This window comes from Brassica napus, chromosome C2, assembly GCF_020379485.1.
Source record: "Brassica napus cultivar Da-Ae chromosome C2, Da-Ae, whole genome shotgun sequence".
Lineage (NCBI taxonomy): Eukaryota > Viridiplantae > Streptophyta > Magnoliopsida > Brassicales > Brassicaceae > Brassica > Brassica napus.
In genome coordinates, this window is record NC_063445.1 from 9,658,669 (window position 1) to 9,684,601 (window position 25,933).

General features: G+C 34.3%; 2 protein-coding genes, 4 long non-coding RNA genes and 1 pseudogene across 7 annotated transcripts; 4 read left to right on the forward strand and 3 right to left on the reverse strand.

Annotated features, from left to right (window-relative positions):
* Nucleotides 1–915, reverse strand: LOC106388213. 2 transcript variants are annotated; one of them, XR_002655772.2, is made up of 2 exons: nt 372–915; nt 1–259 (listed from the first exon to the last, which is right to left on the reverse strand). It is a non-coding gene; the product is annotated as an uncharacterized LOC106388213 (long non-coding RNA). The 2 variants fall into 2 exon arrangements; XR_002655771.2 differs by having other exon boundaries at nt 367–915.
* A 1,428-nt stretch (nt 916–2,343) lies between these two features.
* Nucleotides 2,344–3,762, forward strand: LOC106388214. Its single transcript, XR_001277803.3, has 3 exons — nt 2,344–3,246; nt 3,347–3,408; nt 3,540–3,762. It is a non-coding gene; the product is annotated as an uncharacterized LOC106388214 (long non-coding RNA).
* Nucleotides 3,763–9,942: 6,180 nt separating this feature from the next.
* On the reverse strand, nt 9,943–11,313 carry LOC111202549. The gene is made up of 3 exons (XR_002655446.2): nt 11,011–11,313; nt 10,517–10,653; nt 9,943–10,445 (listed from the first exon to the last, which is right to left on the reverse strand). It is a non-coding gene; the product is annotated as an uncharacterized LOC111202549 (long non-coding RNA).
* Nucleotides 11,314–13,098: 1,785 nt separating this feature from the next.
* On the forward strand, nt 13,099–14,601 carry LOC106383968 (annotated as a pseudogene).
* An 844-nt stretch (nt 14,602–15,445) lies between these two features.
* LOC106383967 (probable long-chain-alcohol O-fatty-acyltransferase 4) lies at nt 15,446–17,327 on the forward strand. Its single transcript, XM_013824008.3, has one exon. It carries the CDS (start codon nt 15,472–15,474, stop codon nt 16,483–16,485), a length of 1,014 nt encoding a protein of 337 aa, XP_013679462.1. The 5' UTR covers nt 15,446–15,471; the 3' UTR covers nt 16,486–17,327.
* Nucleotides 17,328–17,458: 131 nt separating this feature from the next.
* LOC106383966 (probable long-chain-alcohol O-fatty-acyltransferase 4) lies at nt 17,459–19,600 on the forward strand. The gene has a single exon (XM_013824007.3). The coding sequence runs from the start codon at nt 18,327–18,329 to the stop codon at nt 19,344–19,346; it is 1,020 nt and encodes a 339-aa protein (XP_013679461.1). The 5' UTR covers nt 17,459–18,326; the 3' UTR covers nt 19,347–19,600.
* Nucleotides 19,601–24,119: 4,519 nt separating this feature from the next.
* Nucleotides 24,120–25,671, reverse strand: LOC106374440. Its single transcript, XR_001274952.3, has 3 exons — nt 25,420–25,671; nt 24,767–25,336; nt 24,120–24,473 (listed from the first exon to the last, which is right to left on the reverse strand). It is a non-coding gene; the product is annotated as an uncharacterized LOC106374440 (long non-coding RNA).
* Between the last annotated feature and the right edge of the window lie 262 nt (nt 25,672–25,933).

The following is a 25,933-nucleotide window of genomic DNA, read 5'->3' on the forward strand; positions in this document are numbered from 1 at the left end:
TTAGTACAAGAGTTATATGTGTATTCTGAGGTTTTGTATCGACTGTTACTAATATCTTTCATCATTTTACAATTGTAATTATTGTTCTATTCTGACAGACAATAACAAGAATGATGAATGAAATGATCGATTACGATGAGTATCTTCACGTGTAAAACAAATCCAATGCAAGAAAGAGAGTTTTACCAGATGAGAAGCTCAAAGAAACAGAAAGAGGACTTGAACAGGATATCCAGAACAAATCTCAGGTGGGCTGCTTCTAAAAATCAAGTGAAAAAATGACTCATGATTAAATAAATATATGAATTAGTGAAAATCACTTGAGAAAGTTATAATTGGCCATAAAGAATAGAATTTAGGGGATACCTTACCAAAATTATCTTTCACCAACGCTTCAGCTTCATTTTTGTTTTCTATCCGATTCATATGATTTAAGTATAGTTGTATTATGAAGTTGATTTGGACATGCATGTGAAGGATATATCAAGATATGTTTATCGATTGAACAAAACTTAAGAGTTCATAAATAAGAATGAAGACATACCTTTAGATGCTCCTATTAAACGGTTTGTCCTTCGATACCCTTTGTTTCATTGGATCGGGATCATTGTAGTTCTGCTTGGTATGTGTTCCATTTGTATCAGCCTCCGATCGATTGTTCTTCTTTCTTCATCTAGATACAGTTGTTAAGAGAAGGGGAGAAGGTGAAGTTGTCGTTTTTTTTATTCGCTTGACTAAACTGATTTTTTTTTTTTAAAAAGGTCACATATCAAATAAAAGTCACATGAAATACACGGCCCATTTTTATTAAATACATCTTTTTATATCATGTTGAACATATAATAATATTTTACGGGTGTTTTTCAATTTTTTATTTCATAATAAATTTAGTGTAGAAAATTTTATGAAATTTATTGGTATGTATTACCAACTGATAAAAATTTAAATTACTTATAAAAATAAATTTTAATAAGATGTATGTTGCTATAAATTTACATTATATAAAAATCAAAATGTGTAGGATATATTTAAATAGTTATTGAAAATATAAATTGACATATAAATTAATTAAATTTATTGGTATGTATTACCAACAGATAAAAAATTAAATTACTTATAAAAATAAATTGAATAAGATATCTTTTGTTATAAATTTACATTATATAAAAATCAAAATGTGTACGATATATTTATATAGTTATTGCAAATATAAATTGACATATAAATTAATTAAATATTTGTAGAAACAACCAAAAATGCTATCAAAATTTGATTGATGAATATCCAAAACATTTACTATGCAAAAGAGTTGGGATAAACTCAGATCCCCGAATCTGAAAACCAAACTAAATTCGGTCCAAAAATAGAATTGAATCCGAACTAAAACTGAACTAAAACTGGTTAAATATTCACATGAGTTCAAAATTTTGATATCTGAAAAAATAGAACTGAACCTGATTCAAAACGTAATATTACGTGTATCCGAATATATATGAATCATATTTATATATACTTATAAATATTTTCATTATTTTTACATTTAATATCCAAAATATATAAAGATATTTTGAAATGTTCAAATACTTGAAAATATAGACAAATAGTCAAAAGTAAATAATATTTAATATAGCAAAAAAAATCAAATAACAATAAATACTTAAAATATATACTGATTCTCCATCTAAATATTCAAGTCAAAATCATTTTTATGTTAAATTTAGGTATTTTGATATGTAATAAAATTTATATGTTATATATTAATTTTATTTTTAGATTTTGAAAAAAATAAATTATATATGAGTTTTAAAGTTTTAGATATAAATAAAATGGGTTATCTATATCTGAACCTAACTTGGACCAAATTTTTTAAATACATGAATAGGAATGCATTCTTCAAATTCAAAAATTTGAAATCCGAGCAGACCCAAACCAAACTGGAATGAGTATCAACATCATATAAATACATTTGAAAAAGAACTAATCGTATTTGATTTATAAAAATTAGAGCACACATCCGCGCGGACGCGCGTATCAAAAGCTAGTACATATTAAAGGAACTATTGGTCCTTCAAAAGCAAAATTTTAGGATTTGTATACAATCTTTAGAGACAAGTATCATTCTGTAGCTGATTAGATTTTAATAAAATTTATAATTTAAGTAAAAAGCTAAAATACATCAAAAATATTTTTTTTTTATCATTAAACTCTTCGTTTAAGATACTGTGTGGTTGCAGATGCTCTAAAACTATATATATGAAAAATTAGTATGGGGTCCACAAATTAAAAAAAAAATCAATTAATTTTTTTTGGAGAAATTGCAGTATATATACAAACATAACCAACATATTTGCTGGGATGGATTTTCCACTTTTCACACGACATGCTTTTTTTTAATGACCATACTGCTCCTATACACATTAGTTCGCTATCTAAAGTTTACTATATTGTTTTTGCATCATTACACGTGAAGTGAAGTGAAGTGAGAGATAGAATGAGAAATCTCATCACCATTCACCACAACCAATACAGTTCGAAATCATATTCATCATCTCTCTCTTCCTCTTTGGTTTCTCCGAAATTTCATTCTTCCATCTCTCATCTATGATTTATCCGCCGAAAACCATAGTTTCGTAAAATCTTCCAGATCTCTATCTCTTTACTGGGTTCGACGAGGAAACCTCGAAATAAATCTCTTTCCATCTCAATCGCCTAAACCTCTCTGGCGGAACCCCTATAGCCTGATTCTGTTCTCTCGTCTCACCAACGAGGAATCCCCGGAACAAAACTCCTTCTATCTTAAAGCTTTCATCGATCTCTTCCAGCAGCAAGCCGCTCTCAGCATGTCTTCCGTCGGAGGCATTGGTTCTGACCCTTCCGTCGCCAAAGACCTCGGCAATAGAGCCATGTTCCTAGCTCACGTCACTCGATTTTACCGCAAATAGCTCGTGCCTCGCGATGCCCTCAATGCTAAGGAAACATGTCCCGATGTCCCGCAAGCGTTGATTCTTCTTATCAATCGAAAGTTATGTGCTTTAATGTAAATTGATTGTAATGAAAAGGTGTGTGCTTGAGAATGATTTTGAATGTAATTTCTGAACTCCAGACTCTATGGTGCTGATAGTGGTTAATCAAGCGGAGATGGCATCTTAGGATCCAACGGTGGACGAGACAGTCCTATCTTGTCACCGGCCCACCGCCTTCGGGGATGGAGTCTGATGAGGGAACTGCTCTCAGATAATGGAAAAGGTTCAATCTATCCCAAAGTTGATTGCTTTTAGTTTGATTGCTAATAAAATAATTAATTCTACTGTGAAATTCTTAGCTGGCTAACTTTTTTTTTGTCTAGTTGCTATAAATTGTAGTTTATTTCAGGTTCGCGAAGCTAGTTGATAGTTTGAAGACCACTCAGTAAGTTATCACATAACTCTTTATTTACTTATCTATGTGGCTGGATACGTGTTATAGTGACTGGTTAAGATAAACATTATACGGTCAAGTAATATTAATTCCAACCGAAGCTCATGTACGTTTTGTTTCAGGTTCGGTGGCATTTCAGTTTCCAGCAAAGATCTTGTAGATATTGCGGAGAACCAAAGCCAATTTCAACCAATATATGGGATTATTTACTTATCTCTATGGCTGGATACATGTTATAGTAACTGGTTAAGATAAACATTATACAGCTAAGCAATATTAATACCAACCAAAGCTCATGTACGTTATGTTTCAGGTCTATTAACGTTAGTGGCATTTCAGTTTCAAGCAAAGATCTTATAGATATTGCGGAGAGGACCAGGCCGAAATTTAATGATGAATTTTTTTACGACATAGTAAAATGTGTTTTAATGATGAAATTTATGATACAACCGGGTACTAGATTTAACATGACATTTTTGTTACCATTAGCCGGTTACGAAAACGAACACATACAATTCAGCTCAAGTTACAATATTGGTACAACATAAGTAACTTTTTATGAATTGTTCCAAACCAACTAACAATAGACATAACCATCATTCGATTCAACAGAATGTAATTTTAAATATCTATATCAGCTATCATGTAAAGTATCAAGATAATTTGAAATATAACCATGTAAATTTAGGTAAGATCTAAAAATGTACATAGTCGGATAACTATAATTTAGGATAATTATAATAGAGAAAACGTACATAGTCGGATAACTATAGTGTTAACCGACCATTTATTACAATACTAAATAAGAATAATGATATCTAGATAATTAGTATATATTACCGGCTAACTATAACAATAAAAAGTTAAGAGAAATCTTAACAGGTTATTTTACGATCCATGGTTTAAAATTTTTGTTATGACAAAATAAAAATGATTACAAAATCATATAAGTAAAAGTCTAATTTAATTAATCATTAAGATTTAAAATATATATGTATATATATATATATCATTCTAAATTAAACTATAAACCATATTGAATAAATAAATATTTTAATTTCAAAATTTACTTTGAATAATTTTTTTTTGATAAAAGTTTTGAACTAACATTGATAAATTTTTTTAAATTATAAATTACTAAAATTATTAATCCCACAATGAAAATTTTGTTATCAGTAATTTAAAGTTTTTGCTATTAAAGATACACATGATCAAAAAAACATATGAGTAGAAAGCATCATTTAATAGACATTAATATTAAAAATGTACTATGTATGTTAATATCATTTAAATTTAATTACATATCCTATCAATATTTTTAAAAAAAATCTCCTATATATTATTTGTGAAACATTACAACTTCTTTTTGTAGCCACGTGACATCACTAGGATGATTCTTAGAATTATTAGAGAAATATGTTGGTACATCTAATTATATATTAAACTAACCATAAATTCATTATTAATGTAATTTATTATTTCCTTAAATAAAGATTACGTAATAGCCTAATGTGACTAAAGTATATACGACAATTAATGATGAGGTTTTTGCCAAAACTAACCCACAACTTGATTTTAACCCCAAACCTATACCCAAACTTGAATCAAATGCAAAACTAACCTAAAAGCCTAGTGAAATTACAGCTCAGCCCCTTGTGACCAAACAAAAAAACAGAAGCCATTTTTACGAATATAGCCCTAGTAAATCGTCTGAGTCGTCTGAGATGTTGGAAGTCGTCTGGACGACTGAAGTGTAAGTCGTCTGGTACCGGTTTATTTTAAAAATAATTTATAAATCTTGTGAAAAAATATTTTGATGCGTGAAAAATAAAAATCAAGTAATTATAAACAGTTTTAAGTGATATAAATTAAGATATGATAAAATTGATTTGTTTTGAAGATAGATGAGTGGAAGTAGTGAATCATGAAATACTTTAGTTTAGGAGTTTGGCAAACATATGTTGTAGTATTGTATGTATTGTTAGGGTTAGATTTTGGAAAACTAAAATGTTTTTTTCAAAAATTAGTTTTCACCTATATGTGTTTATTTATGTGTATAGTAAACACTTTTCAAGTTTGATTTGATTTTATGAAGTCTTTAATTAGATAATTAAGTTTAGGGGTTATGTTTAGGGTGTGGACGACTTATATTTCAGTCGTCTGTTGAATAATTTACTCGGACGACGTATATTTCAGTCGTCCACATCGTACCGAACCTTTAATTTTACCAATGTACGTTTTAACCTAACCGGATCATTTTACTCGGACGACTTACATTTCAGTCGTCTGGTGAAGAAATTAAAACAGATGACTTACATGTAAGTCGTCCAAATATTCCCGCCTAAAATTTTTTAAAAAAAATATTTTCCCGCTTAAATAATTTAAACCAGACGACTTACTTGTAAGTCGTCTGGAAAGTCTTCTATTTTAGTTTCCCGCTAAAAATATTTAATTTTCAGCTAAAAATATTAAACTCTCCTGGACGACTTACATGTAAGTCGTCTGTTTTAATTTTTTCACCAGACGACTGAAATGTAAGTCGTCCAGGAAGTCGTCTGAGTCAAAAATATTTAACCTAATTGGATTTTTTGTCTCCCTATATAAAGAAAAATTTACACATTCTCTCTCCTCCTCTCAAATGGCTGCAACAAAAATGTAATGTTCATCATTCTAAAACTCTCCATCCTCTCTCTAATCGCTTTGACTTGAAAACACCAAACTTTATATGAATTTTTCAGTTTTGTCTCATGTATTTCTTACTAATCTATCTCTTTTGCAGGTTTTTAATCAAATGGTACTCATCTTCCACTAATTTAAAGGTAAATCTATTAATTTTATATATGTATTTTTGTGTGTTCTATAAATGTAGATTTATCTAATCTTCCACTCATTTTCTCTATTTTTAAGTCATTTGAACGTTTTTGGATATACAGGTTTTTCAGATCTGGATTTGATATGCAAGGTTTTTCAGATCTGGAAGACTTCTTGGATGACTTACCTGTTATTCGTCTGGAAGTCGTCTGGACTTCTTGGAAGTCTTCTGACAAAGTCGTCTGGACTTCCAGGAAGTCGTCTGGACTTCCAGGAAGTCGTCTGGACTTCCAGGAAGTCGTCTGGACTTCATGGAAGTCTTCTGACGAAGTCTCCCTTTCATAATAGATCTGAGCGTTTTGGTAAGTTCTTATGTCTGATTTTTCTTCATTTGGTAACTTCTTGTTGTATAAAGTTCTTACTTTTTTCCCAAACTAAAACTCTCCAAACCCACTCTAATCTCTTTGACTTGAAAACACCAAACTTTATATGAATTTTCCAGTTTTGTCTCATGTCTTTCTTACTAATCTATCTTTTTTGCAGGTTTTTAATTAGATGGTACTCATCTTCCACTAATTTAAAGGTAGATCTATTATTTTTAGATATGTATTTTTGTGTGTTCTGTAAAGGTAGATTTATCTAATCTTTCACTCATTTTTTCTGTTTTTAAGTCATTTGAACGTTTTTAGATATGCAGGTTTTTCAGATCTGGATTTAATGTGCAGGTTTTTTAGATCTGGAAGACTTTTGGGACGACTTACCTGTTAGTCGTCTGGAAGTCGTCTGGAAGTCGTCTGGACTTCTTGGAAGTCTTCTGACAAAGTCGTCTGAACTTCCTGTAAAGTCGTCTGGACTTCCTGTAAAGTCGTCTGGACTTCCTGTAAAGTCGTCTGGACTTCCTGTAAAGTCGTCTGGAAGTCGTCTGAACTTCCTAAAAGTCTTCTGACAAAGTCGTCTGAACTTCCTGGAAGTCGTCTGGACTTCTTAGAAGTCGTCTGGACTTCTTAGAAGTCGTCTGGACTTCTTAAAAGTCGTGTGGTCTTGTCTACTCAAGTGGAATCCAAGCTTGTCTTTGTAGAGGAATGATCTATAATAGTTTTGTTTGTGGTCTGTTTTGTGAATTGCATGTCTACTCTTTTAGTTGTGAATTTTTTGTAAAATAAGTAATAATGTTTTCCAAGATGTATTAAATGTGCTAACAATGTGTTTACACATTTACAAATCAATGAAATAATAAACTTCAGTAGCCTTTTTCTTATCTTTGGATCTCTCATATGCAATAATAAACTCCAATGGCCTTTTTCTCATCTTAATAAACAAGAATGTTGGTAGCTTTATATTGATACAACATTTTTAAGAAGCATTTTAACCCTTCTTCCAACTCATAACAATAGTCATCATTATTATCTATAACAATAATACTTAAGAGATGGAAACAACAATAGTAACTAGTCAAAGCATATCATATTTTATTATAAGTTTGCGTTGAAAAACTTAGTCAAATTTAGTAAAACTAAGGGAGAGAACATATTTTGTAAATATGAGTTTTACATATCTTGAAGTTGCTTATCACTCTTAAAAATACAAGTTATTCAAAAACTAATGTAGAAGACTTAAAAACTAGCGGAGAAGACGCGGACGACTTCAATCTAAGTTGTCCACACGACTAAGTTATACGTCGTCTGGTCAACGCAGAGGTTATTTTTGCAATTGACTTTGAAATCTGTAACCTGAGACGACTGAAAGTTAAGTCGTCTGTTTTTGTTTGGTTTCAAAAAAATTTCCAAAGAACCTAGACGACTTACATTTCAGTCGTCATAGGTTAGTTTTGCATTTGACTGGATTATTTCAGAAGTTTGACTTTTCTGGACGACTTACATTTCAGTCGTCTAGTGAAAATTAAAATAATAATATTTTTTTAAAAGTAGACGACTTACAGTTAAGTCGTCAAAGGTTAGTTTTGTAATTGAAAAAAAAAACTTCAAGATTTAATTATATACAGACGACTTATAATTCAGTCGTCCACGAGACGACTGAAATGTAAGTCGTCCAGGATTTACGAGGTTTGACCAGAATCTCGGAAAAAAATCCTGGACGACTGAATTATAAGTCGTCTGTGTATAATTAAATTTTGAAGTTTTTTTCAATTACAAAACTAACCTATGACAACTTAACTGTAAGTCGTCTACTAAAAAAAAATTATTATTTTAATTTTCGCGAGACGACTGAAATGTAAGTCGTCTGGGGAAGTCAAACTTCTGAAATTATCCAGTCAAATGCAAAACTAACCTATGACGACTGAAATGTAAGTCGTCTAGGTTCTTTGGAAATTTTTTTGAAACCAAACAAAAACAGACGACTTAACTTTCAGTCGTCTCAGGTTACAGATTTCAAAGTCAATTGCAAAAATAACCTCTGCGTTGACCAGACGACTTCCAGGTAAGTTGTCTACAGCCAGACGACTTCCCAAGTAAGTCGTCTGACGAACAGATCTGAAAAAAAACTCGATGTCATACCTTAAATTGGTGAGATAAGTTCCTTAGCATACATAAGGCTTCTCCAAGCACACAGAATCACAAACGAAAGTAACCCACCCAGAATCGTTAGCTTCTATGACTCTATGAACCATAAAAAATTTAGAATCAAAATCTTGGGTTTTTTTAGCTCATTGTGGAGAGAAAGTGAGAGATATGTTGTGTTTAGTTCACAAGAATGGAAAAAGAAGAAGGGTAAATCGATTTTGGGAGCATTAAGAGCTTCAAATTGGTTGTTCATGGTGGTTGTGGTATTGATGACAATGGCAATCTTGTAATTATTTGAAGATGATGAGGGTGAGAGAGTAAAAATGTCATTTTCGAAAAAAAAAGAAAAAAAAAAGAAAAAAAAAGTTGATGGCATTTTCGTAAATTATATGAACTTGTGGGGTGAATAGGGAAAAACCAATTTTCAAAAAAAAAAAGGAGGTTAGTTTTGTGTTTGACTTTAAGTTATAGGTCAATTCTGGAAAAAGCCCAAAAAAATAATGTATCTTCTATCAAATTTGTTTAATTTTAAACTATTAAAATAATTTTAAAAAAATCACAATAACCATATTATAAAAATTTAGATTTTTTTGTATATGTTATATTTTGAATTTTAAAAAACGACTATAAATTACTAAAACTATTAAAAGTCTCACATTTAAATTTTGCGATTCATGGTTTAAAATTTTTGTTATGACAAAATACAAATGATTACAAAATCATATAAATAAAAGTATAATTTAATTAATCATTAAGATTTAAAATATATATGTATATATAACATTATAAATTAAACTATAAACTATATTGAATAAATAAATATTTTAATTTCAAAATTTACTTTGAATAATTTTTTTTTGATAAAAGTTTTGAACTAACATTGATAAATTTTTTTAAATTATAAATTACTAAAATTATTAATCCCACAATGAAAATTTTGTTATCAGTAATTTAAAGTTTTTGCTATTAAAGATACACATGATCAAAAAAACATATGAGTAGAAAGCATCATTTAATAGACATTACTATTAAAAATGTACTATGTATGTTAATATCATTTAAATTTAATTACATATCCTATCAATTTTTTTAAAAAAAAATTGTTTGGATTAATAAAATTGATTTATATGTTTGCAACAATTTAATTATATATGTAATAGTTACTGGCTTTTAATTATTCAATATATATTTATTATTTCATAATATGTAAGAACATATAATACATAAAATAATTTATATATATATATAATGTTTATCCCGCGCAAGGCGCGGATCTTTATCTAGTTTACAAGTATATAATATAATCACATTTTAACTTAGTTTACTTACATATCAACTATATGAATACTTAAGTGAACCTTACCAAAAATAAAATCAAAGAAAATGAATACAAAAACATATGTTTATTAGCCGGCTAAACTAATTTATAGACAGAAACATATTTTGTTAGCCGGCTAAACTAATTTATAGACTAGAAACATATTTTGTTAGCCGTCTAAACTAATTTAACACTTAATTTAACAGTTTTTATTCGAAAGAGCGTTTGTATACCGAGTCCAGCAAGATGTTTGGAGACCTTTATGTCTCAGTGTATGACTTTAACAGGGTCACTATGAAGAAAGGCGAGACCTTTAGCTGCATCAAGCGCAACCTTAACCCGTAAGGTCCAAGAGAGCGGCCTACACTTCACACCATCTGCTTCAAAACCAATTCAAACATAAGAACAAACAGAGTCTCAATTAAAATCTATTTGATCAGTGACTCACTTGTGAAGAGATGATCCTCAAGACAACCCTTGTGCATAAACTCATACACAAGTAGCCTTTGCTCATCTTCCAAGCAGTAACCAATCAGTTTAACTAAGTTTTGGTGGCTTTAACTGCCCCAAGTAGTTAATCTCTATCTGAATTCATAACAAAACACACAAAGTCAGACAATTAACGTTTGAGATTAGAGAGACATAACAAGAACAATGTTGTGTGTAACAATACCAGCCATTCACGGTGACCTTGAAAGCCACCAGGGTTAAAAAGTTTAACAGCAATTACAAGGCGTTGACCGAAGTCAAAATCAAGGAGAAAAGAAAAAAAATGTGAATCTTTAGTTAAATCATGTGAAGATTCGTGAAAATTTCATTCTTTTTGTAAAAACCCAGCATTGATTAACTCATGTAAGATCGAATCTAAAGGAAAATTTTCAACTTTTTTCCAAGCAAATTATATAAAAATATAAACTTTTTTGGAATTTGCAGAGAACATACTATTGACACGAGAGCTAAGGCAAGAACCCATTTCTAGACAATGGAAGCAAAATAAAGGAATCTTATGTTTGCTATTTTCTGACAATAAGTTGCTTCTTGAATTGTGTTTGTGTAAAACAGAGATATCAAGAAACAGAGTGACGAAGAGAGAGAGAAACAGAGTGACAATAAGTTGCTTCGGTTTTTAATGCTTCATTACTGGTCGAATTCTACAGGCTATATTTTAATATGTATATTCATGTGATCATTACCAAAGCCTTTCGTTTCTTTTAGTTGTTGCACAAAAAAAAAAAAGCTATAGGGTCAACACGGTCTTTTTGTGTGGAAAAGAGCTGGACCTTATGGTTGGGCCACTGATTTTTCCATCTCTGCATAATCTTTCTATATTTTGTATGCAAATGGTTCTTCTTCTTTTTTCTTTTGCTTGTTTATTAAAAGATATTATTTTTTTTTTGACATCTACAAAAGAAAATAGACTCATATAGACTCTGTTAACCAAGAGGGTAGCTCTGCATCCATGTAAACGACGAACGACGGTTGAATTCTTGCACTCCGTGCTAGTTTGTCCACCTGTGTGTTCTGCGTTCTTGGTAGATAGATGATCTCCGAGCTGAAATCCAGTACTAAGGGTCTTTATATCTGTCAAGTAGTTTGCAAACGCTGGCCATTCTTCTGGTTCCGAAACCATCTTCACCAATTGAGAACAATCTGTTGCAAATGTGACCCGAACCTGCCGCAAATTCCGCATACATTCCATTGCCCAGATTAGTGATTCAAACTCTACATGGAGAGGTGAAAGACTAGCTCAGGTGTTTCTTGCACCCATCAAACCATCAAATCCTGGTAAGGTGCTATACCATCCTTGTCCCGAGAAGTTATCATTTGCCTTCCATGAGCCATCAGAGAAGCACCATCTGCCCGGTCTCACCGGTATGGGAGCCATATCTCTCTGGTGTGCGTCATGTGACTCAGGAGTCACCTGTGCATCAGCCCACATAAAAGATTCTGTCTCGGCCTTCCCGAGAGTATCTCGAGGATCAATATCTAAATTACTAAATACCTTACTATTCCTTGCTTTCCATATGTACCAAAGTATCCACGCAAAGTGATGATCATCCATCTTTGGGATAACTCGCCAAAATAGATGATCCATGTTTGCGTAGAGTGATTCCGTTGGAAAGATTGCAGGATTAGATGGAATCTTAGAGAGCGCCCATGTCTGAATTGCCGGTGGACATTCAAAAAAGACATGGTTTATAGATTCCTCTGGAGCACCACATCGAGCGCAACAGATATCTCCTTGCATCCCTCTTGCCTGCAAATTTTTCCTAACCGATAGACATCCAGATAATATTTGCCACAGAAAATGTCGTATTTTCGATGGGCATCGAGTTTTCCAGCAGAAGGACTTGAGTGAGTCTACCGTGGGTCCGTAGGTTTCTGCCTGAGATTGCTGATCTGGGTATACCCGCTCCACCTGATAACCTGATTTAACCGTATACCGTCCATTTTTCAAAAAGTGCCATCCATCTCTATCTGCCATCTGAGACCTACTCAGTGGTATACTTGTAATGATTTTCACGTCTTCAGGATCCACCAAGGTGTGAAGAGCATGTAAATTCCATGAGCGTGAGACTGGATCTATGAGCGAGTCAACTGTAAGGTCCGGGTAAAAAGAAAAATGATTTTGATTTGCTGGTTTCGGGCGAGTGGTTGGGAGCCATGGGTCATTCCAGGGGGTTTATTAAAAGATATTAATTAGGTTTTTGTGTAAGAAAAACAAATATATTAATTAGTGTAACATATAGATGTATAAATATATATATATATATATATTTCAATTGGTTATTTTATAATAAAATAAAATTTTATAATAAAATAAAATTTTATAATAAAATTTTATATTATTATTTAATATATATTATGATATTTAATTTTTTTTGTATGGGGTTTCCTAAATCGGCCCTGTTGATATTAACCAAAATCATCGCCATTGCCACTGGAGTACAACCAAAAAGACTAACAATGACTTATTTGCGTTAGAGAGATGCACGAATGAAGCAACTTGAGAAAAAGACAGAACGAGGAACTTTTTGCATGAACCTTAATGACTAGACTCTACATAATAGCATTCCCATAAAGTCCAGGCCATGAAAAATTATATTATTCAACTGAGTAATGACTAGACTCTACATGATAGAAAATAAGCAGATTCTTTGAGTTTAAACGAGTTTTGGATTCAGAATTACGAAGCATAAATAGCCCTCTTGAAATCAAATTCGTTTATAAGATTTATAGTTATTTCATACGTATAGTTCACACTTCAACAAAACAAATGTAATTAAGTGAACATGCATGTATTATTTCCTTTTAGCGTAAGCTATAAGTGTCAATGGAATGTGCCAGTGGAGTAAAAACAACGAAACAAGGCCTGAAATCGCGCAAGCGAGATCAAAGGAAAGCAACCATAGAATAACTAGGGCAAAGCTGATCTGTTTTCCAAATTGTTCCCCTTCTGTAGCTGTAAAACCACATGCCCTAATTCTATATTCGGTTCTTGTGTAATTCGTTCCAATTACTTCTTATACACGCAACCACTAAGTTAAAGCCTCAGTGATTGCAAGGACTCAGCAATTCAAAAAGAAACGATTTGAGAGATGGAGGGAGAAACCATAAGTCTCGTCATAGTATGCATTTCTGCAATAATTTCTACATCTTACTGTTACTACATAACATCTAGAATCAAAGCTGGAGTTTTTCGATTACTTTTTGTTCTTCCCGTTTGTGCTTTGTTTCATGCTTTTCCTCTGTTTTTCTCTACTCTTCATATCTCTTGTTGCGTATCTATTTTCCTTGCATGGCTCGCTAGTTTTAAGCTCATACTCTTCTCTTTTGATCGAGGTCCGCTTTTCCCACTTCCCTCAAATATTTTCCGATTCATCTGCTTCACTTGCTTGCCCATCAAGGCCCAACAAAACCCTAAGCCTAAAAATCAAATCCCCAAATGGGTTTTCCCCATCAAAGTTGCCATATTCGGTGTGGTGTTACATAGGTATATGATTACAAACAACATATGTCTCCACTTGTGCTATTGGTTCTCTATTCTCTGCATGTATACTTGGAGCTAGAAATTATTTTGATGCTCGTCAAACTTTTGGTTTTATCACTCTTGGGTGCGATCTGGAGCCGCAGTTCAATGAACCATACTTAGCCACATCTCTTCAAGACTACTGGGGTCGCCGGTGGAACCTTATGATCCCGGCAATCCTTCGGCCGGCCATATACCTCCCAGTGCGGCAGCTTTGTAGAGGCCGCATGAGCCCCGATTGGGCTAGATTTTTGGCGGTTATGGCGACGTTCATTGTCTCTGGTGTAGGTCACGAGGTGTTCTTTTTCACTATAACCTTTGAAACTACAATCGACTTTTGGTTGGAACTAGGGCGTCGAAAAAAATCGTTGGGAATTCGTAAGACATTTTCCGACGAACTACTTACAGAAGTGTACCAATGGGGAAGAATCGTCAGAAATTTTCAACTACAATCGACTTTTGGTTGTCGTTTAACTAACGTCATGAATTCTTGAATACCTTGTGTGTATTATTCTATGAGTAAATTTGTAATTTAGATCCATCTAAAGTTGATTCATCCAATAACGAAAATAATAATCAGAATCATGATTTTTTTTCTTTGTTGTAACTTGTGAATGAATAAAGGGAGAGATGATATTTACAGAAAAATCTGAGCAAATTCCCAATAGGTTTCCGATGAAAAGAAAAAGTGGTCGGAAATTCATTGGGAATATTCAACTTTTCATAAAAAATAAAAAATAAATAAATAAATAAATAAATATTCAACTTTTCAAATGGCTCTTTTACGACTACTATTATATCCGTCGCGAAGTTGACAATGGATTCCCAAAAATTTCTCGACGAAAAATTACAATAATTACATAGCAGATAATTTTTTCCTAGAGATTTCGTCAGGAATTTATTGACAAACATATTTCCTCGGGTAATGGTTCCAGCCTGAATGGTTCTAGACTCTACATGACAGAAAATAATCAGATTCTTTGAGTTTAAACGAGTTTTGGATTCTGAATTACGAAGCATAGCCACCTTGAAATCAAACTCGTTGATAAGATTTATAGTTATTTAATACTTCTCAAGTATGGTTCACACTTGAACAAAAAAAAAGGTTTATAAAGTCAGTAATCAATATGCATGCATTATTTACTTTTAGCGTAAGCTAAGTGTCAATGGAGTGTGCCATTGGAGTAAAAATAACGAAACAATGACTGAAATCACGCAAGTAAGATCAAAAGAAGCAACCAAAAAAATAATAGCTGTAAAACACATGCCCTAATTATATATTTGATTCGAATTACTTCTTATACACACAACCACCAAGTTAAAGCCTTGGTGACTGCAAGCACTCAGCAATGCAAAAACAAAAGATTTGAGAGATGGAGGGAGAAACCATAAGTCTCGTCATAGTATGCGTTTCTGCTATAGTTTCTACATCTTACTGTTACTACATATCAACCAGAATCAAAGCTGGAGTTTTTAGGCTAATCTCTGTTCTTCCCGTTTGTGCTTTGTTTCAAATTCTTCCTATGTTTTTCTTTACTCTTCATATCTCTTGTTCCTTATCTGTTTTCCTTTCATGGCTCGCTGGTTTTAAACTCATACTCTTCTCTTTCGATCAAGGTCCTCTTTTCCCACTTCCCCCAAATATCTTCCGATTCATTTGCTTCACTTGCTTGCCCATCAAGGCCCAACAAAACCCTAATTCTAAAACTCAATTTCCCAAATGGGTTTTCCCCATCAAAGTTGCCATATTTGGTGTGGTTGTACATATGTATGATTACAAACAATATATGTCTCCACTTGTGCTATTGGCTATATATCCTCTGCATATATATTTGGAGCTAGAAATTGTTTTGATGCTCGTCAAACTTTTGGTTTTTATCATTCTTGGGTGTGATCTGGAGCCGCAGTTCAATGAACCATACTTAGCCACCTCTCTTCAAGACTTCTGGGGTCGCCGGTGGAACCTTATGGTCACGCAACTTCTTAAGCCGGCTATATACATCCCCGTGTGGCGGCTTTGCAATGGCCGAATGAGCTCCGATCATGCTAGGTTTTTGGCGGTTATGGCGACGTTCATTTTCTCTGGTGTAGCACACGAGGTGTTCTTTTTCACTTTAACGTTTGAGATGCCTACAGGAGAAGTGGCTTGTTTCTTTGTGTTACATGGAGTTTGCACTGCCGCTGAGATAGCTGCGAAGAGGACCGAGTTTGTGCGGCGGTGGAGGGTGAGTCCAACAGTGTCGCGGCTGTTTACGGTGGGATTTGTGGTTATGACGAGTGGTTGGTTGCTTTTCCCTACGGCTGCAAGAAGCAACATGCTGGATAGAGCCGCTAATGAAGCCTTGTTGTCCATTGATTTCTTCAAGCGCACGTTTTTGTACTTATAATAAATTGTCCAATCATGATTTATGGATTTATGTGCTTCTGAATTATCAATCTGATGAGACTATAAGTGATGTTAGATTGGTGATGATGAGTATATTGTATTTTAATATTTTTTTATATTGCAAATAATTAAATTGCCAATGTTTTGTTCCTGAGATAAAGGACAAGAGAGTATCTCATGTTCTCATTTCACGTTGCATAGTTGCTTAGTTGTTTCGTTGCTTTCACAGCTGTAGAAACGTGTAGTTCCATATCTATTGTAAATAGAAAAGAAAACAAAGAAAAAAGCAGATTGACTTTACTAGAAAAACTTGTGTTTGTATTTGTGTCTACACAAATATCTTAATTTTTGAAGAGGAACTTTAATCGGTATTAAAGCAATCTTGTGTTCTAAGGTATCAACGGATCTCTCTACTTCTTCGAGCTAGTCTCTCCTTTTAACATTTCTATCCTATGTTTTATTGTTTTCATGTTATTGTTGTTCATCTTTCCGTCGAGTATATCTCCGGTTGTAACCGTTTTAACCCCTTAGGTTTAAATTAATGAATTTTGTGCACAAAAAAAAGTATCAAAAGAATGATCACATTTACTCTTAACACAATCATATATCGTTTGTTGAGATGCTAAATATAACTTAAGACTGAAGAGACGTTATATACTGGAAACGTCTTCTTTTATGGTTTGTTGTCTTAGTTTTTTTTTTTTAGTGGTTAATTCATTGGGATCTGTAGATTTGACGAGTGGTTGGTTGTTTTTCCCTCCTCTTATAAGAAGTGGCATGTCCAATTAGACTCCCTAACGAATCCTTGTCGTTCATTGATTTTGTCAAGGACAATTTTTCTACTTTTGGGTATGATTCATGGATATATGTGTATTTTATTATGGATTATCAAATCATATTACTCTGTGGAATTTCAGAATAATACTCATGGTGATTAGTGTTTTTAGTAGGTCATCTATTATAGATGTTCATTTGGAGAAACGAGTGCGGTATATGAATCATCTAACTGATGAAATACTAATTATGTCACCTCTTTAAAACTTAATGCCTCCAAAACTACTTAAAAAATTAGGGTTCTGATACCATCACCTCTTTAGCTTTTACTGGCTATTATATTTCTAAGTTTCTAGAGTCATAGCATGATATTTATTGAAATGATGGAGAGATACACATGAAGCTTTTTTGTTTGTTGATTTCGTTAACCAGAAGTTATTAATCTTCTTAGGAATATTTATGACGAGTGTTACTTAACGTTTTTAGTCTTCAAAGGTTGTTTGAAATCAGGATCTTGATTCGCAGTCTGTCAAACGAAATAAAATTTTTTGCATGAATCATTGATAACGTTCCCATAGAGTTTTAAACCATGACAAATTATATGTATTCACCTGAGTAATGACCAGACTCTCGTTGGTAGAAAAGCAGCAGATTCTTTGAGTTCAAACGAGTTATGGATTCAGAATTACGGATCATAGCCCTCATTTCTAAAATTTATAATTATACTTAAGCTAAGTGTGGTCTAGACTTAAACATAACAAGTGTTAAAAAGTCAACATGTATTAGTTACTTTTAGAGTACGCTAAGTGCCAATGGAGTAAAAGAAACGAAACAATTACTGAAATCGCACTCGTGAGATGCACAAAGGAAGCAACCTTAGAAGAACTAGGGCAAAAGCTGATCTGTTTTCTCGAATCTTGTTCCATTGTGTAGCTGTAAAACCACATGCCCTAATTAATATCTCGGTTCTTATTTATTCATTCTCATTACTTCTTATACACGCAACCACTAAGTTAAAGCCTCAGTGATTGCAAGAACTCAGCAACACAAAAAGAAAAGATCTGAGTTATGGATGGAGAAGTCATAGGTTTCGTCATAGTATGGGTTCTTGCAGTAATCTCTGTATCTTACTGTTACTACATATCCTCCAGAATCAAAGCTGGAGTTCTTAGGTTAATCTCCGTTGTTCCCGTTTGTGCTTTCTTTCAAGTTCTTCCTCTTTTTTTCACTTCTCTTCATCTCTCTAGTTGTTTAGCTGTTTTCCTTTCATGTCTCGCTAGTGCAAAACTCGTACTCTTCTCTTTTGATAAAGGTTCTCTTTTCCCACTTCCCTCAAATATCTTCCGGTTCAGCTGCTTCACTTGCTTGCCCATCAAGGCTCAACAAAACCCTAATCCTAAAAATCAAATCCCCAAATGGCTTTTCCCCATTAAAGTTGCTATATTCGCTGTGGTGTTACATATGTATGATTACAAACAATATATGTCTCCAGTTGTGCTATTGGTTCTGTATACTCTCCATGTATACTTGGAGCTCGACATTGCCTTGATGCTAGTCAAACTTTTGGTCTTAATCACTCTTGGGTGCGATCTAGAGCCGCAGGCCGATGAACCATACTTAGCCACCTCTCTTCAAGACTTCTGGGGTCGCCGGTGGAACCTTATGGTCCCGGCAATCCTTCGGCCGGCTATATACATCCCCGTGCGGCAGTTTTGTAGAGGCCTAATGAGCTCTGATTGGGCTACATTTTTGGCGGTTTTGGCAACGTTCGTTGCCTCTGGTGTAGCTCACGAGGTGTTCTTCTTCGCTTTGACCTTTGAGATTCCTACAGGAGAAGTGGCTTGCTTCTTTGTGTTACATGGAGTTTGCACTACTGTCGAGGTAGCTATGAAGAGGACAGAGTTTGTGCGGCGTTGGAGAGTGAGTCCAACAGTGTCGCGGCTGCTTACGGTGGGGTTTGTGGTTGTGACTAGTGGCTGGTTGCTTTTCCCTACTCTTGCAAGAAGCGACATGCTGGAGAAACTCGCTAACGAAGCCTTGCTGTCCATTGATTTCGTCAAGCGCACGTTTTATAGTTTTTGGTGGTGATAGTAAATGGCTAAATCATGATTTTTTATAAAAATAAATGGTTAAATCATGATTTGTGGATTTATGTGCTTCTAGACAAGATCATTTTATGCTGTTAATCGTGTTTCGACGAGAGTATTATAAAAGCATCATTAACCTAAAAACTCAATTTTTAAGTATTAAATGTTACTTAAGAGACCTAGTTAAGAGATATCAATATTTTTGTGCTCCAATGAGAGTCTCTTATTTAGAAGTTCTTTTAAAAAAAAAAATAAACATTGTTTAATTAAAGATTAAAGAGAGAAGATGAGTAAAGAATGACACTACAAGAAAACATATTTTTTACAAGGGCAGTATTCGTTGTAAATTCGTCGTAACGGGGTATTACGACGAATTAACTTCGAAAGACATTTCGTTGTTAAACGTCCGTCGTAACGGAGGTTTCGTCGTAAACGACTCGTTACGTTTACGACGAAATATATTCCTCGTAAAGCGCAGAGAAATAATTCGTCGTAAAAGACACGTAAGATTTCGTTGTAAAGCCCACGTAATGATTTCGATGTAAAGCACACGTAAATAATTTCGTTGTAAATAACTCGTAAACAATTCGATGTAAAACCCTCGTAAATCTTTCGATGTTAATCACTCGTAAACATTGGATGTAAACTCCATGTAATGTTTACGAGGAGTTTACATCGATTCTTATTATATTATTAGTAATTAGTATATAATAAATTTTAATTTATATTTAATATTCATAATTTAAAATCATTTAAATTTTAAAACAAAATATGAAATTGAAAAACATATTTTAAAAAGACATTTAAAAGTCATACAATAATATTTAAATTCATAATACAAACAAAAATATAAAAAAAAACTACATATCCTCGAATTAGTTGGTGGGGTTGCTCGGCTGTTGACGGGTTGGATCGGACTCTTGGGGATCTCGTATTAGCAACCCAAAAGCGGCTCGTCTCTCACTCAACATTCTCTGCATAACCGGGTTTTCCACGGCCATCACGTCTAGCAAATCCTCAAGAGAGTCTAAACGAACCTGTTGGCTATCCATTCGAGCCTTCATCTGAGCAGTCTCTTCATCCCGTCTCGAATTGTATGATGAAATTACCCTTTCAACTTCGTTAACAGAGCCTATACCGACTATCCGTCCCTTCTTTTTAGGAGCCACCTATAAAATCAAAACATATATTAATATAGTTAATTATGTTAAAATATTTAAAATAATGTAAACAAAAATTTTAAGTTGTACCTCTTCGAAGATTCTGTCGGCCTCTTCAGTGGACAATGGGACTGGTAACCCATCGGGAGACTCCTGGGTTAGTTGCGTCTCCCGTTCTTCAATCCGAGCAGCCACTGCTTGGAAGAGTTTCTCGGATGCAGGATCCACAAAAACTCCATCGGATGTGGCGTGAGTCATCTTGAATAGGTCAGACAGAGATGGTAAGACTCCCGTCTTCTCGAACTACAAAAAAAAATATTAAATATTAAAAATTATATTAATTGAATATTTTAAAATATATATTTAAAACAAAACTTACAGCTTCTAAACGGACCCATGCATGAGGTTTTTGTCCGGTTCTGTGAAGCATGGGCAAATGACCATCTTTATCCTTCGTCCTTCGAGAAGCCGAGCACGAATTGGCTTTTTTGATCGAAGAGGGGTGCTCCCAATAGGCGATGAGACCATCCCACAGATCCGTCGTGAGCTCAGTGGACTTTTCCTCATACCCGTAAATCTCCCACTTGTCCTTCCAATCGGAGACTGTGTTGCAGAGGCGGATCTTTGCCTTTGCAATGACCCTCTCTGTGATTCCCAAAGACCAATGCCACTTTTGCTGAAACACAAAAATTTTGAAAAAATTACAATTAATAATAAATATTAAATATATATATATATATATATATTTAAAAGTAAAAATTTAATTAAATTTAAAAATCTTACCGCAAAACATTTAAACCACGTGATCTTAACGTGATTTGATGTCTTGCTCCAGTTCGGATATGCCCCGTCGTAGTAACCCTTAATCGTCGCCAAAACGCTCTGGCTAACACGGTTATTAGCCCCAAACCTGAAAAAAAAAAATTTAACCGTTAGAAAATAAAAATAATTTAAATTTTAATGTAATAAAAATTAATAACTTACCAATAAGTTCTTCGGGGTCTATCGGGGTCTAGAACATCCAAACCTTCCCGTCCAGGCTGGACAAGCAAATCCTCTACCGTATATCTCGCGAATGGAGCATATGAAGGCACACGCAAATCCGGATGAACTGCACCTTCTGGGGCAGGCTGAGGTGCAGCCGCTGGAAGAGGAGGTGGAGGCATCTGCGGTGGAAGAGGAGGACTCGAAAAAACTCTTTGAGAAGTCTGAGAGTCTGGAACTGCATCGGAAGACGATGGACCGGAAGAAGATGTACCGAACCATCGCCAAACAACTGGGCATAAGTGGGTGCTGCTGGTTTCCTTTTAGGAGCCATCTAAAAAAATTAAAATAAATTTAATCAATTATGACGATATAATTAAAAACTTATTCTGATACCTAACTAATCACCTAAACTATAGCATTCCGTCATCTAACTAATCACCTAAACTAATTACCTAACTAATCACCTAAACTAATTACCTAACTAATTAATCACCTAAACTAATTTTTAAAAAAATAGAAGAGAAAAGGGAGTGTACCTTAAGGGAGAGGAGAGGAGTTTGGGAGGAATGAACGAGGCAGCCTCGTTCTCGGCGACTCAATATATAGAAAACCTTTCGTCGTAAACGCGACGTAAAATTACGACGAAGTTACCAGACCCGCGTTTTTCCATTTACGACGAAGTTACCAGGCCCGCGTTTTTCGGTTTACGATGAAATTACGTCAAAACGTCCGTTTACGACGAAGTTACCAGGCCCGCGTTTTTCCATTTACGATGAAGTTACCAGGCCCATGTTTTTCCATTTACGACGAAGTTACCAGGCCCGCGTTTTTTCATTTACGACGAAATTACGTGGAATAGCCCATTTACGACGATTTTACAACGCTTAACCCTAAACACCGAGAATGAAATCCCTAAACCCCAAAGTCACATATCATCTAACATCATATCTTCTTCTCTACTACTTCTTTCTCTTTCTCCAACTTAAACTCTAAAACCCTAAAACTCCAAATAATTTTTTAAAAACTAAAAAAATACATATTATATAAAACAACATTTGTTACACATACATTAAGATGGTAAAAAAACAATATTTCTTTAAACATACGTTACAATAGATAAATACAACATTTATTACATATATTACAATAGAGAAATACAACATTTGTTACTCTAAATCGTTTTCATTCTCATCACTATCATTACAATCATCATCGTCGCTTCTCTCGAACTCGTCTTCACGTGCTTCATCTGTCGCATCTTCGGGAATATCTTCATATTGAAAGTTTTGCGGGTCGATCAAAAGGATTTCATCAGTTGGTTGTTCTGGTACCTCAACTTCATTGATAGCGTCTTCTTCTTGCAAGGGCGGTTCTTCTCCAGCGACAATGCATCCACGAGGTGTAATTTTGATAGCAGCTAACCAGTTTATCCCGGAAGTTCGAAGCCGAGGATAAGGAAGGAAGCTAACTTGCTCGGCTTGTGAAGCTAAAATGAAAGGCTCAAATTTGTTGTATCTTCTCCTAAAATTGACATCCACAACACCAAATTTGTTATACTGAATCCTTCGATTCACAACAGGATCGAACCATTCACATTTGAAGAGGACGCATTTTAGCTTCAATAACCCCAGAAATTCCACTTCAATAATCTTCTGCAAGATCCCGTAAAAGTCTGTTTCACCTTTTACACATATTCCGTAGTTACTCGTTGCCCGATGTCTCTCATACTCGTATGTGTGAAAGGTAAATCCTCGTGTGAAATACATAGGTGATGTGGTGACCTTTGCAACTGGACCTTAAACCAATTCGTGAAACCATACGGGATAATAAGGATCGTCATAATCAACCTGCAAAAAGCAGATATTCTTAATTAATATTGAAGTATCAAAACACTTACTTAATTAATCAATGTATGAGATATATTACGTACCTGTGATTTTAACCACTTGACAAAGTGCTTATCTTTACATGTGTCCACATCAGTTGCAGATATTCCTGGTATTGCTTCTTCAACTTGAGATACAAACATGCCGCAAATTAAACAAATAATCAAGTCATACATAATTAACTTCAATTCATATAATTAACATTCACAAAAATATTTACCTTTCAAAGTAACGGGTCACTGCATCCTTGCAGTTGAGCAGAATATAAGTATGGGCACTATGTTTATCCTCTTTACATGACCGCCATACTTCTTTCGTTTTACCACCAAACCGTCCAATTTCGCAGAAAATGTCAGGAACACTATCAATTGGATATGATGTCGGTACTCCACCCTCATCATATCTTCTAGGAACTTTTTTTCTCGTAAGAATAGTTGGATTTTACGACGAAACCTTTTCCTCGTAAATTTACATCGAGTTTACGACGAAATTTGATTTCCTCGTAACTGCGTTGTAAACACCATGTAAATTTACGAGGAAAGATTTTCGTCGTAAAACGTATTTGTTATGGAAACGTTTTCTTATAGTGTGAAACTTTGGTATTGTGAATATGAGTGAATGTTGATTTAAGAGAGAAATCAAGAGTGTTGTGATTAAAGAGAGAAAATGACTTTGGTGTTGTGAATAAAAATTCTTGTTGTGAATATAAAGAGGGAATGTTGATTTAAGAGAGAAAAAGAGAGAAAGCAAGAGTGTTTGTTACGAGTGTTTGTTACAAGTCGAGAGTCTTTGTTATATAGACACAAACAATGAGCTTTCCAAGTGTTTGTTAAGGATCTTGTTCTGCTGCAACGTCTCTCTTGAGATGTTGAGAGGAAGATCTTCGGAGTCAACAATACCCTTGACAAAGCCTAGCCACTCGGGAATGATGTCCTCGCAGTTGTCCATGATGAAGACACTATAGATATCAACTCAAACACATAGAACTAACCTGCAGCACATAGCCAATATATAAAACACTTCATTTTTTTGGTCTCATGAAAAGAAACACTTTCATTATGGAAGAGCTGTCTAGTCCTTGCAGAATGAAGTCACCTACATTAGCACATATAAATTTTTATTAGCAACAGCATACCGAAAGTTGAAGAGTACGTAGAAGCTTTTTTGAAAGGAAATTGTTGGACAAGAAAGATGCAAATAAAATTAAGTAGTTTCGCACAAATCTTCTCAAAACCAGAATAAAGAGAGAAACTTTGTCAATTTGAAACAGTCGGTTTATAGACATCATCACAATACGCATCAGCCAAAATACTTGAATTTTAGGAGACAATGCACAAGTTCACAACAGATCCACATTATATCATTAAACATGTTAGGAAAGACGTTACCTGGAGAACTCCAGAGACAAGACCAAAAGGTTGAAGAGAACGCCCGGCGAGGTACACAGATGATAGAAACTAGGATTCGGATAGTGTGTGATGTGTGAGACTTACACACGCTCAACAAAGGACTCACAGCTAGAAAAGCCAAGAGCTATAAAAGCACCAAACGAGTGAACACTATAAAGTGTAAACAACGATGAAATGAAAATCAAACGAGGATGATAATAAGCAAAGAAGTCATGGATATTAGAAAATACCAAACGGTAGAACTTATCATTAAATATAACAAAAAAAAAGGTTCGCAGGCTACTTATATTCTACATGAAATTCAGAATCCTACTCTAGTAGAAACTCCACAAAGCTGTGATTTTTATGATTCCCATATGCTTGCTTGTCCCTAAAGATCACTCCTTTTCTTCTTCAAATGTGAGCATACCGTTTCAAAACCTGCTTCCCCGCCACAACCCCACCAGCCACCATCCCTCCAAGCGCGCCAGCCACACCCGCAGACCTCACCCCTCTCGCCGCCCTAAGGAAAGGGGAGTTGGACACGACGTTCAGAGCATTCGGAAATCCCTAAAAGATATGGATCGTCGATTGTGAGGTAGAGAACCCTAGAAATCGAAGGGAGTGAGAAGTGTGAGGATCGGAGAAGTTACCGTAGAAGGATCATTGATCGGCGAAATCGTGATAGGCTTGAGACTGAGGGATGCTGGGAGTGAATCATCAGAACGAGGAAGATAACAATCGCTGCTCCACATGAGTAAATCTTCCGTCTTCTGAGAGATTCAGGGGTTTGACTTCTCTCTTTCTCTGGTCCGTCTAGGAGAGCAAGAAAGAGACGCTACGAATTACGGACACTGTCTCATAAGAGAGACCTATCTTTTGACCCTTAATTAAGAGACGTTCAATTTTCTTTTTTTTAAAAAAATTCTAAAAACATTAAAAACCCCACCTAAGCATCTGCCTCCTTGTTCGGAAATTCGCTAGGCACTACGCGTACGACACATTAAGACCTAGCGATTTATTAAAAAATCGAAAAAAATCAGGAAATACGCGTAGAGAATTTTTTTATACTTTTATATGTATTATATCTTATTTATATGTATAATACAAAATATTCTTGGTACTAAAATTATAGATTTGTAAATACATACCAAATTTTTTCACAGC